Source organism: Liolophura sinensis, chromosome 4 (genome assembly GCF_032854445.1).
Source record: "Liolophura sinensis isolate JHLJ2023 chromosome 4, CUHK_Ljap_v2, whole genome shotgun sequence".
NCBI classification, from domain to species: domain Eukaryota; kingdom Metazoa; phylum Mollusca; class Polyplacophora; order Chitonida; family Chitonidae; genus Liolophura; species Liolophura sinensis.
In genome coordinates, this window is record NC_088298.1 from 1,090,805 (window position 1) to 1,106,293 (window position 15,489).

Below are 15,489 nucleotides of genomic sequence, written 5' to 3' on the forward strand. Positions count from 1 at the left end.
AGGTAATGCTATTCAATACACACGATTATAAATTTCAAAAGTGTTCTGTACATGGTTAAATGTTATTACGATCCAATGCAAATAATACTTGTAGTAACCTTTAACTTTATTTGGTTATAATTTGCTTTTATTATTTTGTTTGCAGTTGATGGTAGAAATTGATTTTTCTGCTTTGGTTTAAGAGTGGGGGATTTGGAGGATTTGGGGGATTTAGGTTTCGTAAATGTATCAGTAGAGGGGAATAGTGGTGAGGGGATTAGTGACGACATTTTGGAAGGGGTTAGTGTAGCTGGGGGTGGTGAGGGGGTGCTAGAGGTGGGTAGTAGTCAAGTATTGGTGGGGGGTGGTCTGAATGTGGCAACAGGGGGAGTGAAGGTGTAGCGGGGGAATCTAGTGTAGGCAGTAGTGGGGAAAAACAGGGAAGGTAGTAGTTCGGGGGAAGGGAAAGGGGAAAGGGAAAGGAAAAAGAAAGATTGCGCATGAGGTAGAAAGCGGGAGTAAAGCAAAGGTAAGGTTCAGTTTTAGTTCCTTGTAAACAAAAAGGCTGTGTTAATATTATCTGGAAATGGCCTTTGTATTATTTCCATATAACTTGTCTGTAAATGTGTATCGAAACATGTCGTGGTAAATGTAATCTCACACTAATGATATCAGTAAAAGCAGTCCTGTTGTATAGAGAAATAGTCAACACCTGTATCAAGAATATCAAAGCATGCTGTTGTGAAATGCAAGTCCATTTTTACTAATTGCATGAAGTATGTAACTAATTATGTCTTAGTATTCATGTCATATTTTATTCTGTTTCAGATGGTTGTATTGAGGGATGGGGATTCGGAGAGAAGTAACAGGGCCGAGGGTCACAGAGTCCCAGACTTTCCGGATATTACATGGAACAACGACCTGGTAAGAGCTGTAGACATCTTGCACATTTATACGATTTTAGGAAATAAATCTGTACTTCTGTGATTGTAAAACGCACAGACTATTTCACATAGAACTAAGAATAGGCTTCCAGGTGATAAACTGAAATGGAATGAGTATGTATATTCAGGATTTTAATTACATAAATATTAATGTAACATTATTGTTCATGATTAGGGCAATATTGGATTAGAATATATTTGCCATGCCCCGAAATGAGGTTGTGTCACAAAAATAGTTTATCATGCGCCTAGTTATCATGTAGAACTTTTTGAAAACAAGAATCATTTTTAAACAACCAAACTTCATGCTAAATTTTATACATATTTACACAAATAAATTGACGATAAAAAATTCATCTAATATCTATAGCACTGAAACAAGAAGTTAATTACCATTACTTCTATTTTTTAAAAGTCACAACATATGAGGTACTGCATGATTATCACACAAAGAGTCCACATTTTTGCTTAATTTATTTCTTTCTTTCTGTTAACAGGTTGATGCGTTCAAGACTGGCCAGGTCGTTGTTCGGCATGAATCTGCTCCTCAACAGAGGGATTGCTGTCAGCAGTGCCGCGCGATCCCTCAGCTGCCGGACCAGATTCTAGATATTGTTTGGTAGGAACTGGTTTCTTACACAAAAGAAATACATCGGAGGTTTGAGGGCATGCTGAAGCAAGAGCTGGCTGAAATACTGCCAGTGTTGCTGGAGAGACAGGCAGAAGGCAGAGTCCTTGACTCCCCACCCGCCTCTTCCTCAGCTGCCCCCCGCACTGCCTTCCACCCCTCCAGAGATGCCATCTACTGTTGGGGTGAGTGTTGCTAAGGCTTGGTGCGCACAAGGATGAGTGCCATTTTACGCATGACTTGTGCGTCATCCCGGAATTGGCAGGAATCCACAGATTTTTGCCTCGACCTTGACCATGGCACTACTTGGGAGGGGGGGGGGGGGCGAAGAGATGTCTGGTAGGGCTGTTGATGGCTCAAAGCAAGGGAAGGCAGCTTTGAGCCCTCGACGCCTGAGTGCCATCAAACAAAACGTGCTTGTGCAAGTGGCACAAATGTAAAACTGCATTAACTGCAAACGTAGGAACCTCCTTAGAAAATCCTAGTTTGCAGTTAATATAGCTTTGGATTTTCTGCCACTTTTTCTGTTTTTATCAGAATAATCAGAATTATCTGCAAAGCAGCTCCTTTTTCCAACCCTTAGTCATTTTGGTTTCCTCTTAAGCTGCTGGAGTTTACCACATAAAAAATGTTGCAGAATCTATAAAAATAATTAAGATATGGTATATTTCAGTATATGCGTCAGTCTGACATTCCTGTACCATTCGTAGTCCGTAAAGGGCGTTCCAAGTAGATAATCTCAAGATCCATTTCCACAACAACGTTTAACACTAACTCCCGAAGACAGAGGTATGTAAGAAATTATACAAATAAGAAATAAAGCCGGTAACACACAAGAGACAAGCGGTCATCAGTTTTCAATGATGCCAGGCGACAATGAATATTCCAGGCATGAATTCAATATCAAAGTTCAAATTCGTAGTCCGTGAAGGAGTTCCATGTCAAATAACAATTAAACAAGTATCTCAGTCGCGCTTTAATTGCAACTGTTCATAAAGGCATCATGCTGATGTAATTAGCATGGCTACCTTTACGGCCCCTAGCCCCAGGTTAAGCGGTATTAGATACAGTTTGAAAATGACGAGCGTTACAGACCCTAACCGATCAGATTATGATTCAAAAGTAACGGACGATTACGTCTTTCCCGTTAATGTGTAAAGATCTCATGCTACTACAGGCGCCATCTATGATGTTACAAATGACATACAAGATAGACGGTTTACACTAGGCTACCAGCCGCCATCTATGTTGTTAAATACCATGTAGGTGATAGATATGTACATAGGGATAACAGCGCCGCCTGTGTGGTTGATCACAATGCAGATCGCCAGAGATTTTGAACGCTCTGTCCATACCTGCCAACGAGTGTTATACTCATTGTAAAATTTGAGAAACTTAGGATGATGGCGTTTGATGGAGTATCCTTGACAATTCCCTCCAACAAGTTGGTTCCCTCCATAAGTTATTTTCCTCCATCAAATTGGTTTCCTATCGGTCAAGGTATTGCTGGGAAACTGCTGTTTTGGCCAATTCTTGCCTTACAGTCTCTGTCCTCTGGGGGGGGGGGGGGGGGAAATACTCATGCTATTGATTTTTTTATTATTATATGAGATATGTATATAATTGAAATTTTTATTCACACATAGTATTGATAATAGTGCAATACAAATATTTAAAACCAATTGTAAAATATTTACATTTATAAATAACTTGTTAATTATATAATACTTATTTAGAAATTGCTGTATATAGAAAATTGTTTAACTTTTCATTTTAGTGTTTTAAATAAATTATAAATATTACAAGACTGAGTGAACTTTACTGTGTTTCTTCAGGTTATGGCCGCGTTTAAATAAAGTACACTATTTCAAACATGGTCTTTTTCCTATATTCCCCCAATCAACATCAGTATACATATAGTTCAGCATCTATTATTGTACTTTTTTGGGGTTGAAATGCAGTGTGTAGAAATCAACATGAACTGATCTAAGATGTGTACTTTATTTACCCGTGGTTTTGTCTTTTAGTGTTTCATATCAGTATCTTTAAATTCCAATGAATACATATCTTACTGCGGCTGTCCCAACATCTGTGATTGCAAGATAATTCCTACATCTTGTGGGTTTTTTTTCAGTCTTAAAGAACCCTCCATTGCCTCCAGAGTACTCTGAACAGGCAGTTTATGCTGGAATTTGGCAGTGTGTCTTGTCCTGCCTTTCAAAGCGCTAAGCATGTTACAACTTGGTGAACCTGGAAGAAAAATCTAGTTCCGGATTGAACTGGTCCCTGGTTGGTAGATGTATTGAAGAGGCATATAAAGGAGGGTCACTGATACACTTTTACATGGTTCCTTGTGCCATTTTGCACTCTATGAAGTGTCTAGCGGCTTGGTGATAGCTGATGACATGCATTAGAACATCCCTTCAGACCAGGCTTCTTATCACCATAATGTTGTATTACTTAGTGTAAAGAGTGTTGAAAGGTGGAACATAACAGCCCAGAGGTTAGCGCAGTGAAGAAAATCCAAAATCTAATAAGTGAAACAACAGGAAATGCCGTCACTTAAGAGCAGTTGATGAGTTCATAAGATTGTCCACATGTATTGTCTGTCCTTAAGATGTTTCAATAACCTGATGTAAATTTATTGGTCCCCATACTGTACATGTAAATTTCATGTGAAAGGGCTGCATGCACCACTTACTCGAATTGTATTCCTTCCACAGCGTACCTACCTCACCCTTGATGTATGAACATACCAGTGGTTCTTTTAAGAACTGCGGTTCTCTGGTGATAGTTAATTAAGCAGGGGGATATTTCATGTAATAGGACATTTTCATGTTCTCTGTCACATATTGTTTGATTGCTTATTTCAGTAAACAAGATTTGAACCCGTCATAACCGCTTTCATGAGACAGCACTTCCCACTAAAATTATTTGGCCGACCTGAAGGAGAGATGCAAAAATGATCTTTTCATTAACCCGGGCTTGTTCCCGCATATCACAATATAGCAACATTTCCTTTGTGTTGCACCAAGTCCTGTCACAATATAAAATGTACAGCCTCGTAGGGGTGTGAAAGATCGCCATATAAGGATGTCTCAGTTTAAGAAGTAAATACGGACACGAAATTGATTCACGAGAACTTGTGGAGTGGATGATATTGCATGCTGATCACTTAACATCATGCAACGTCTGAGGCACACTTCTCTACTCTTAATAGCTAGAATACACTTCGGGTGTTTTCGTGGTTTATTGTGAATGAGTGAGGTGAGATAAGAACACACACACACACACAAACACACACACAAACACACACAGCTGAACGTGAAAGAATACTTTTTCAACCAACAATTTATTCCAATCAACAAGTTATGATTCACTGTACAAACTACATAAATGTTCCACTTGTTAGTCCATGCATGTTAAAAACGCAGCTGACCTGTTATCAATTTATAAACAGGAATTTATGTACCATTATTGACAACTCGTGATGCTTAGAGTGTGAAAACTATTCCCGCGCACCAAAAAAAACGGAAGTGTCTCTTTCTGGAAAAAGCGTAGGGATTACAAAAAAAGTATTTACACAATTACATTTAATTCAGATTTAGGATGAAAAGTCTTCTCACGGTTAATGTTCATGCCCTGTGTGCTGCACTGTCTGAAAAGAGATGAAATGTAAAAAGTATTAATTTACTGGAAGTTTTGTGTTGACCTTTAAAGGAAATATATACAAAATACAGGTGGTCATTGCATCAAACTTAGCTGTAGATGCAATTTATCAAAAGGGTAGTTGATAAAACAAGTAGTTTAAAAAATATCTACCACCTCAGAATCTCGCTTTGTAGCATTTCTTAGATCTTGCGTTAATTGTGATGACTTAATCTGCGTCACAAGTTGCTAGTTCAAAAACTAGTTTGTCAAGGATACTCCATCAAACGCCTTTATTCTAAGTTTCTCAAATTTTACAATAAGTATAACACTCTGGTTGGCAAGTATGGACAGATAGTTCAGAATCTCTGGCGATCTACACTGCGATCAACCACATAGACGCCGCTATTGTCCCTATGTACATATCTATCACCTACATGGTATTTAACAACATAGATGGCGCTGGTTGCCCATTGTAACCGTCTATCTTGTATGTCATGTGTAACATTATAGATGGCGCCTCTTGTAGCATGAGATCTTTACATATTAACGGCAAAGACGTAATCGTCCGTTACTTTTGAATTTCAATCTGATCGGTTAGGGTCTGTAACGCTTGCCATTTTTAAACTGTATCTAATACCGCTTAACCTGGGGCTAGGGGCCTATGAACAGTTGCAATTAAAGCGCGACTGAGATACTTGTTTAATTGTTATTTAACATGGAACTCATTCACGGACTACGAATTTGAACTTTGATATGGAATTCATGCCTGGAATATTCATTGTCTGTCCGCCATCATTGAAAACTGATGACCGCTTGTCTCTTGTGTGTTACCGGCTTTATTTCTTATTTGTATAATTTCTTACATACCTTTGTCTTTGGGAGTTAGTGTTAAACGTTGTTTTGGAAATGGATCTTGCGATTATCGACTTGGAACGCCCTTTACGCACAACGAATGGTATAAGAATGTCGGACTTGACGCTTATATTTAGAGTATAGTTGTGCCAATCAAGTTTCCCAAAGATGTAGTGAAAACTTTAAAATTGAAAACTAAAATCTTCAGACTACACACAACCTGATCATTGTGAAAACAAAAGAATAACATAAAGTTGTCAACATTAATTCAGTTTAACGAAGATGAAGTAATAAATATAACAACTAAACATGAATGAAACCAGAAACATCCGCAGTACGGCAGTCATATTATTGGTTTGAACATTACACTGCCCTTAAGCCAAGTTCACAGGTTGCCCTTTGTACTACTGCCTTCTGTCTGAAAAGATACAAAGATACTGACATATAAGTAAGACATACATAAAGACAATCTGAGACGTGTCTGGTTCATAGAGAAAATATCGTCTCCAATCAATAACCAGATGCTGCCCCATTACGTTCTATTACCGGAGGAATAACTTTTCGTAAATGATCTATAAACCTTCTGCAGAGCTGTGGCGTGATACTGCGCCAACAGTCTACCCTCTATAAGCTGATCCTTTGTCTACGGTTTGTGTCTCTTTGCCAGGTTTGCCTTCAATATTGCCCATACCATCTCTAAGAGGTTGAGGTTCGGGGATTGGAGTGGTGTCCTCCAGTGGTTGATTCCATGTGACTTCATAAATTCTATAATAATATATGTAAAAGTCTTTTCAAGTCCATATATATCTTTCCTAGAATTATCTTTCCTAGATAAGAACAAACAGTCGAAACTGGAGTCAGAATGCAAAGATGTAGAAAGTCACTCCCTTTTTATTCCATCATTTCTCCACATCAAACAAATCTTACTTTCATATATATTATATATATAACCTGCATTTGTTTACAGCAGAAGTTAATTTTTACAGTTCTTACCTGTATAAAGGAGAAATACTACAATTTTATTCACTGATAAAAGCAATATTTCACATAGTTAGATATCACAGTTTTCTTAAAATGCACTCGCAACAACAACTCATACAAGACAAGGTGTTTCTTCACCTTTTGTGCTTCTACTAGTGTGTTTAGGGTCGTTGTCCTGGATGAATCTGTGCCCTTCTGGATAAATCTGTCACAAATAATTCCCCCCCCCCCCCAAAAAAAGACCTGCATTCATAATTCGTTTTGATAATGAACATGATTAATAAAACAATGTTATAGAACAAAATTCAGATCACCGATCGTACTAAAATCTGGCCACTTCAGCTGTACACGTATATGTTGTTTAATGTTACATACAAGAACAGTTTTGACTTATTTGCTTTTTTGTACTTCAAACCTGATTCACATAGATGACATATGCATACGCCCATTGTAGCTCGTTTCACAAACTTGCAGTTATTATTATACTTCATGTGGTTTATGACGAAAAACGAAAATGTGTAACCCCTTTTGATGAAAGGAACTAATATGTCTTCCAAAATCTTCTGGCAGCCCATGCTGTGCACGATTCCCGTGAAAATGCGAATCTTTGTGGCTCCTCTGTAGGAAATTCCGGTCCAAACATGTACCTGTGAATGACATACAGGTACAGATTAGTTTTATATATATATGCCCTTATTTATTACTTCCAGTATCAATATAAACCTGAGTTTGACACAAAATAACCTGTAAATTATTAAATCCAGTACATGACGTCTGGCGTTTAATGAGGAGGCAAGTGTAGGAAATTAATTTGTTCATATCGGTTCATACATGAGTGGTTACTCGTAAAATGTGGCATCCCCAGTTGTAAGGACTTTCACTGTTACGTAAATAGTATGCCCTCTGACTGATGTCATACTTTGAAAGGATGCTTGGGCTTCCACACTTTTGCGACGATGGTCTTTTCCTCCTTGTGTATAAGCTGCATCCTCCCACTTCTCATAACTTCTATGGATGCCTCATCTGAAAAGATACAATCTTGAAATTCCCTATTATTAGAATAGCACATTAACCCTTTCTTTCCCGCTATATGAAATACCTGCTTGAAAATTCACAAACTTTGCACAAATGATACACTTGATATCCTATTTTCATTTTCATGACTAAAAACCCCATTGGACGGTTGCCATGGAAACTGGGCAACGTTGCCATATGGCACCACTGGGTTATAAGATCACATGTTCAACGAAATTTTTTCCCTTGACTGCATTTGAGTCTGATGCTACAAAGACAAGAAAGCATGATTATAATGCTCAAACAACTTTATTCCAAAGTCGCGTTTGATTATACATCAAAACTGTTAAACCAATAGTCCATCTAGTAACATTCATGCTGTCTTGCATCAACATTATTACCAAATTAATAGTAGCATAATAGCATATAGTCCAAATTAAAGCTTAGCTTGCCGTAAAATAGAAAAGTTTACAGTGGTAAGATAGGAAAACTGTATTAATCATTCAAATGTTAAAAATTCTCAAACCGTGCACAAATGTTGGGTCTGTTAAACCACCAACAGAAAAGTGAGCGATTATATCAAAACTGTGGAATCCGAATGCCAACAAATCCCTGCATAACAACCGCAAAGTTTGTCAAATGTTCGTCACATAGCATTCCTGTATGAGTCGATTGCACAGTTGCAATTATCCCATGTGAAAATGAACGAAGCAATTATTCCTGCCATTTAGGCACAGTCCAACATCGCATTTTGCCACACTTGATGCGTGTGAAACCATCTGGGCAGTTCTTGCAGCGAAGTCCTCTTGTCAGCATGGATTGGCCAGTGAGCAAGAGCATCAAAGCGCACATCGTCAACGGGAACAACTGCTGGAGGATGTCGCTTCGTTGGCGGAGGAGGACCACCGGCATCATCTAGGGATGGGCGGCCGCGTTTCCGAATGGGGTCTTTTCCTGCCTGAATGAGACTGTGGGCAATTGAAGCTCGAAATTCCCTCAGTGGAAGTGTTTTACGACTGTCTTCCTGTAGTTGTGTCATATGGCGTCTGTACAATAGCCACGTCAAAGCAGTAGAAGACAAGTCGCATGAACCATTTTCTACTCCTTATGTTTGTTCTGTACAACTCGATCAGCATGTCCGCCAGGTCAACGCCGCCCATGTGATGATTGTACTCCTTCACAATCAGTGGCCTATTCACGTCTATCTTTTGTTTAGCACAAGCAGACCAGCGGCGACACGTATCGACAGGCTCAGTTCCACAGAAAGATGATACGAGATGTACAGCTTTGTTATCGTGCCACTTGACAACTGTTATGGCGCTGTCCCTGTCAGACCTATAGTCAAAGCTACCCCGGCCGTTATCCTTTAGCTGCTTATCACTTGCAAGTTGGCATCCCCCCATCCTGTCACGACGTATTGTAGCCACAGCCCAGATGTTTCGTTCCGCAAGTGTTCTCACTAGGTCAACGGATGTGAACCAGTTGTCGAAGTACACCTTGAAATTTCCCTCCAGTTTCATACTTTTGCCTGTGTATACCTCAAAATCATACATGATGCCGGGGGATCCCGCCCTAGTGAAAACCTGGAAACCCCACTTGTGCGGCTTGTTTTTGTTGTACTGTTTTAGGCTACTGCGGCCCTTGAAGGCAACTATTTGCTCATCGATGCTTTGACACTCCTCAGGTTCTAACTTACCCATTTCAACCCGAAGCATATCTAGGAGGGGTCTGTTTTTAAACAATGGATCATAGTTTGGGTCTTCTCTACCTCGTACATTGCTGTTGTCGTTGAAGTGAACATATCGGAGAAGACATTCAAATCGATTTCGAGACATGACATCGGCAACTGAAGAAAATCTGGAGTCATTGGACCAATACATTCGATATGATGGACAAGGGAAAAAACCTATCATGAGCAAAATACCTATGAATTGTTCAATCTCATCGGTACTGGCCTTTATTTCCTTGCCATCCTTCTGCATGGCGAACAGGTTTGTCTGGTCAGCAATATACTGAATACATTCCTGATTGATGAACATTTTGAAGTATTCCATCGGAGTAGGTAAATCCATTGGTGGGTCTTGAAAATCTCCGCCCGTGAAATCTGTGTCGCGAAATTCTGGAAGTACTTTCTTCCATTTATAGACGGAGCGTTTAGTTTTTGATGTTCCAGCTGATTTAGAGGTTGATGGAGTCGCATTCCCACTGTCCTCGTCCGAAGAAGTGTCCGTGGGCTCATTATCACTGGTGGCATCATGTTCTACTTCATAGTCCAAGCCGTCATCTGACGGATCAGACGATTTGGGCTGATCAAGTTCATCACCTGAGCTGAGGTCAATATCTGAAAGTTCACCACTAGGAATAAATATCAGCTTTAGTACCTTATCGACACTCAACGACTTTGCCATCTGCAAAGTAATAAAATACACTGGTTAGTTTGGGTAAACAAGCATTTTCCAGCACAAAAATATCCGATGCGAAATAACAGTCTAACAACAGCTACTACATTTAAATCTTTGTTAAAACGTCCCTATCACAGTTTCGAAGTTGTGCGAAACAATTGAACGAAGGAAAGCATCACGTATGCCCTTGATGGACCACTGTAGAAACTCAGTTACTACATCACCATTGTTTTGATTTTTACTGTAATTTTGCTAATCAGTTCCCACTGTTGCCAAATGGATACAACTAAAATTTAAAAAATCGAACAAAGTATAAAAGCTAGTAATTATTTTGATTTATTAGTGGACGTTATTAGTGTAATGTTTGTTTACAAAATGCACTTCAAAATATGTGTGAAGAGATAAGTCATTTGTGTATATTTACCGTAGCAATCCGGGATGTCAGACACGTGCATTGTGATCTTCCAACATGGCACACTTCAACTGGTCACGTGACGGTCATGTGATAGTTTGGCGGTAACTGACACTGTAGGTCGCAGAGTCTACATCTATAGAACACCATATAAGCCCACTGTAGCCGAAAGACAACAGCTTCGCGTAATCTACGTGTTGATATACATTGTTGCATTTGTCTACGTTGGGAAAGAAAGGGTTAAACAGTATGTCAACCTATTGACCTGGTTTGCCCGTCTTACCATTTGGCAGTACCTGAAAAGAAAAAAAAATTTAGTCTTACTAGTTTTTTTTTTAGGTTTGAAATACATGTTCATGTAGGCCTACTGATAACCAACTTTAAGTTTGAGCGTGAACTTTAAAATGACGTGTTGTTCCATACACGAAATGTACATGTAACCATTTACAATCAACAGTATTCTCTGGAAGTAACTGGTAAAATAATAATATGGAAAACTTTACTGCATATTTTTTATTAGAAAGTTTATATATAATTGCCCAGTCACAATAAAAATTTATAGAATCCCATCTTTACCTGATTTCCTTCTTACACCATCCAAGTTTGCGGACATGCAGACGAATGCATTCCGAGCTGACCTGTATTCGGAAAATATCCAGCATCCTCTGCTGAATCTCTGACATGGTTGTGTCCCGATTGCATCGGATACAGTGGTCGAGAGCATCACCATGAGCCGCCTTCAACTAGGATGGCCAGTAGTTGAGAATGTGACTTTGGTGTCGTTTTGGAGATCCATTTTTTGTGGTTTTGGGGATCCGTTTTTTGTGGTGATGACGTCACACCTGCCAGCCGGAAGGGCTGGCAGATGTTGCAAATGTTGCCGGTGTGACGTCACCCCTTCGATGAGTGTTCGATCAGTTGACGCTGGGGAAGTTGGGTGGGTTTTTTCCACGCCGCGGGGCGTATGTGTATAGACTAGTGTAATATAGTGTACAGTATAACCGTATAACAGTATAGGGAAAAAAGAGAGAAAAAAAGAGGCAAAACGTCGGCTTGTAAAGTCGAGTGGGACAGCTCGAAAAGAGCTCCCTGGCGCCAAAACGGGCCAATGGGTGAGCCGGATTTGCCCCAAAACTGCCCGATGGGGGGCCCGCAAAACGGACCAATCAGCGTGCGAGAAGAGGTTACGTAAGAAAAAAACGAACCAATCAGCGTGTGGTGAATTTCCGCGTGGATACGTACAAAAAGACAGGTGCAGCAGTAGCAGATCGCTGTAACATGCTACCACAAAGAGGTTAATCCCACTAATTGACTCATGTACATATGTAAATAGTATTCCAACGCACTGCTGTTATGTAACCAAAATATTCATGTGTTAAAAAAGGTAAAAAATAAAACACTGATTTGATGGGCCACGATATCCGCCAGGAAAGTGGCCCTAAAACCAGTAATTAAAAAAAAAATAGCAGATCACTTCACCTGAAGACACCAACCGAGCGAGCGAGCGAGCGAGTAAACAAGCAACGATGGATCGAGAGGATTTCGAGGTTAATATGGAGAAGAAGACGTTGGAGGAGAAGAAGACGGCGAAGCTATTTACCTGCGAGGTGTGCGATCGAGGATTCACCCGACGCGATAGCTGGCGACGTCACCAAAAAACACAGCACGGCGATAAGGAGAAAAAGAAGAAGACGGAGAAGTATTTTTGCCGGGTGTGTGCCCAGCATTTTACCCTGCGGAATAACTGGCTTCAACACCAGCGGACGCATCACTAGCCCCAGACAAACAAAAAATTCACCTGTCCGACCTGTGACCTGGCGTTTTTTCGCCGAGAACATTTGATCCGCCATCAACAGCGCCATGGCAACAAACGAGAACGTGTGTGGCATTGTGAAGACTGCGAGAAGTCTTTCTACCGGTTGTGGGATTGGCGGACCCATCAACGTGGGAAACGGCTCGGTAAGTTTTTTTTATTATTATTTTATTTTATTTTTCTCCGCCCCAAGCAGCAGGTTGAGTGACCTACTAACCCACGAGCCACCACAAACCTCCCACGCATTCCTCACCCTCTTCCCCTTTTCCCCCTTTCACCCGTTCTCCCGTTCTCCCTGCCTTGGCTGGTGACAATGTATTATGCTGTATGTTATGACGTCATCATATGTAAACAAACACGTACAAACATGTACGGCGACCGAGTCATTGTGTCCTGCTCGGGTTGAGTGACCTACTAACCCACGAGCCTCCCTCACAGCCCTCCCCCTCCCCCTCCCCTTTCTCCCTTTCCCCTTCCGCCTTGACTGGCGACAATGCATTATAATGTATTATGATGTCTGTTATGACGTCGTCATATGTAAACAAACATGTACGGCGACCGAGTCATTGTGTCCTGCTCGGGCTGAGTGACCTACTAACGGGTTGGTTATATACCTTTTGATTCTCATCAAGAATGTTATTTATTTTCTGGGCCATTTATACGCGTACCTCTAGGCCGGAATATTCGACCTTATAGACGGGTCGATTATATGAAAGAACCCACAAAGAACTAACAAAACCAGTAGAACATTATAATCCTGGTTTGTTGTCCGTGTAGACAAGGCGAGTGTATACATCAGACTGATACGGAGTTTGCTTGACTTCAGTTTTGGATCCACTGTCTATACATCAAAACCTGAATCTTAGAAAAGATAGCGCTGTAGAGCGACGTGCCACCGAGGTGATCGGCCTTTTATAAGACAACCCCGGCTTGTAAAGTTGGAGGGAAACGCGGGGCGCGGGCCTAAGTGAGAGCACTAAAGGTGATGTATCATTGGCGGGCGTGTTTTCATATATCCATCTCGGCTACATTTTCCCGCGCGTTTCATCCAGAATCCTCCGCCTGGCAGTGCCTGGCAGTCCCTGGCAGAGCTGTGCGCGTGACGCTACATTGTTGTCAGCCGGGATTGTGTTCACCTCGCCTGCTATGTATATATGTAATATATGTATATATGTCTAATACTGACAAGCCTACCCTACACCGGCTGCATCGACTGACCTGCCTGCCTACCTCTCAACCAGCCTGCATTGAAAATACATAAGTAACAGCAATACATTATACATATACACAAGAAAATTTGGTGGGTTTTTTCCACACCGCGGGGTGTATGTGTATAGACTAGCGTGATATAGCGTGTAGTAGACTAGAGTACAGTATAACAGTATATGGGATGTAGATATAGATAGATAAATAGAGAAAACAGTGGTTTGTTTGTTTCAGGCTGGGTGTGAATTAGGCAGAGTTTTAAGTACCTCTAAGTTTTAGGTATGAATTAGGTGGAGTAGCAGGTTAGGAAGACTTTGAGGATTTGTGATAAAAAATATCAGAACAAGTACAATTGTACAATTAAAAGAAAAATGGGAAGACTGTGTCTGGTGTGGGGGTTTCTTTTCTTTCTTTTTTTTAGTGCTTAGATTGAGAAAGTACTCTTTCGAGAAGAGTTGGGTGGTCCTGAAAAGGGCCGTTGGAAAAGTGCTGTTTTTCTTTTTTTAAACAGCCATGTTTCTTTTTTTTCTTTTTTTAAACAGCCATTTTTTTTTCTTTTTTAACAGCCAGCTGTTTTTTTTTCTTTTTTTCTTTTTAACAAACAATTCACAACATGAAAACGATTAAAAACGGGACATACAATTAATAAAAGAGACGAACAACACGTAAAATATATAAGTTACAAAACGGACACCGCTGGGGGGTCGAGTCTGCGGGCACAGATGAGACAGATCGCTGCATGCCCGCAGGGTAGGAGGCACGCATCCGACGGTCTCTCATAGCAAATCCGACATGTCGGAAAACCGTCGGATGCATGTCTCCTACCCTGCGGGGATGCCGCAAGCTCCTCACCTGCCACCGGCCCAGGTGAAACAGGTGGTGCTGCTGACGGTGCTGCTGCTGCTGTCGGTGGTGGTGGTGGGGTCGACTCTGGTGGAGTTGTTGTTAATGGCAATGCCCCAACCGCCGCGGGGATGAGGAACCATTGTAGGGGCGGTTGAGCTCTCAAGCGATCCTCTAGATTTCTGACCATGGCATCCCTCTCCTCTGCAGTCAGATAATTATGGTTCGAAATCTCTGTTGTTCGATATGCCATGTTGGGGAGAGCTCTAACCGTCCCTACTTCCCTAGCCGGGGTGGTAGGTAAAGCCTGGGCTAGGGGTGGAGATAACCGGCCCTCATCCTCACGGTGGGGTGAGACACGGGCTCGCGCCCGACCCCGGCGCGCTGTCAGCCAGCCAGGTGAACGTGGTGGAGGTGATCGTGGTGGTGGTGGCGATACCTGACCTGGGTTCGAACTCCCCGCCAGGCCCTCGTTCATGTCCAGTTGCTGGGGGAGTCCCCGGCCAATACCCCGCCTCACGGGACCCCTCCGGGTCGTAAATCGCTCCATGAGCGTTTGGGTGAGGCGGGGTGCTTCTGGGTTGTTGTTGACCGGGGTGGTGGCGGTGGTGGTGGTGGTGATCGTCCCCCATCTGGTGAGTACTTCTCTCAGTCTGTTTATATAGTTCCATCGCCCCATCCCCACTCTCCTACCCACGCACCGTGGGCAGGGACAGGGGCGGGGGTCTCTTTGCTCCTCGTTGGGTGTAATCTCTCCCCCCCTC

General features: G+C 41.5%; 1 protein-coding gene across 1 annotated transcript; it reads right to left on the reverse strand.

Annotated features, from left to right (window-relative positions):
- Positions 1-9,027: 9,027 nt before the first annotated feature.
- LOC135464863 (piggyBac transposable element-derived protein 3-like) lies at positions 9,028-11,468 on the reverse strand. Its single transcript, XM_064742432.1, has one exon. The coding sequence runs from the start codon at positions 10,455-10,457 to the stop codon at positions 9,060-9,062; it is 1,398 nt and encodes a 465-aa protein (XP_064598502.1). The 5' UTR covers positions 10,458-11,468; the 3' UTR covers positions 9,028-9,059.
- Positions 11,469-15,489: the final 4,021 nt, after the last annotated feature.

Excerpts from the sequence above, each read along its gene's own strand:
- LOC135464863 (XM_064742432.1), bottom strand. The coding sequence starts at position 10,457 with ATGGCAAAGTCGTTGAGTGTCGATAAGGTACTAAAGCTGATATTTATT.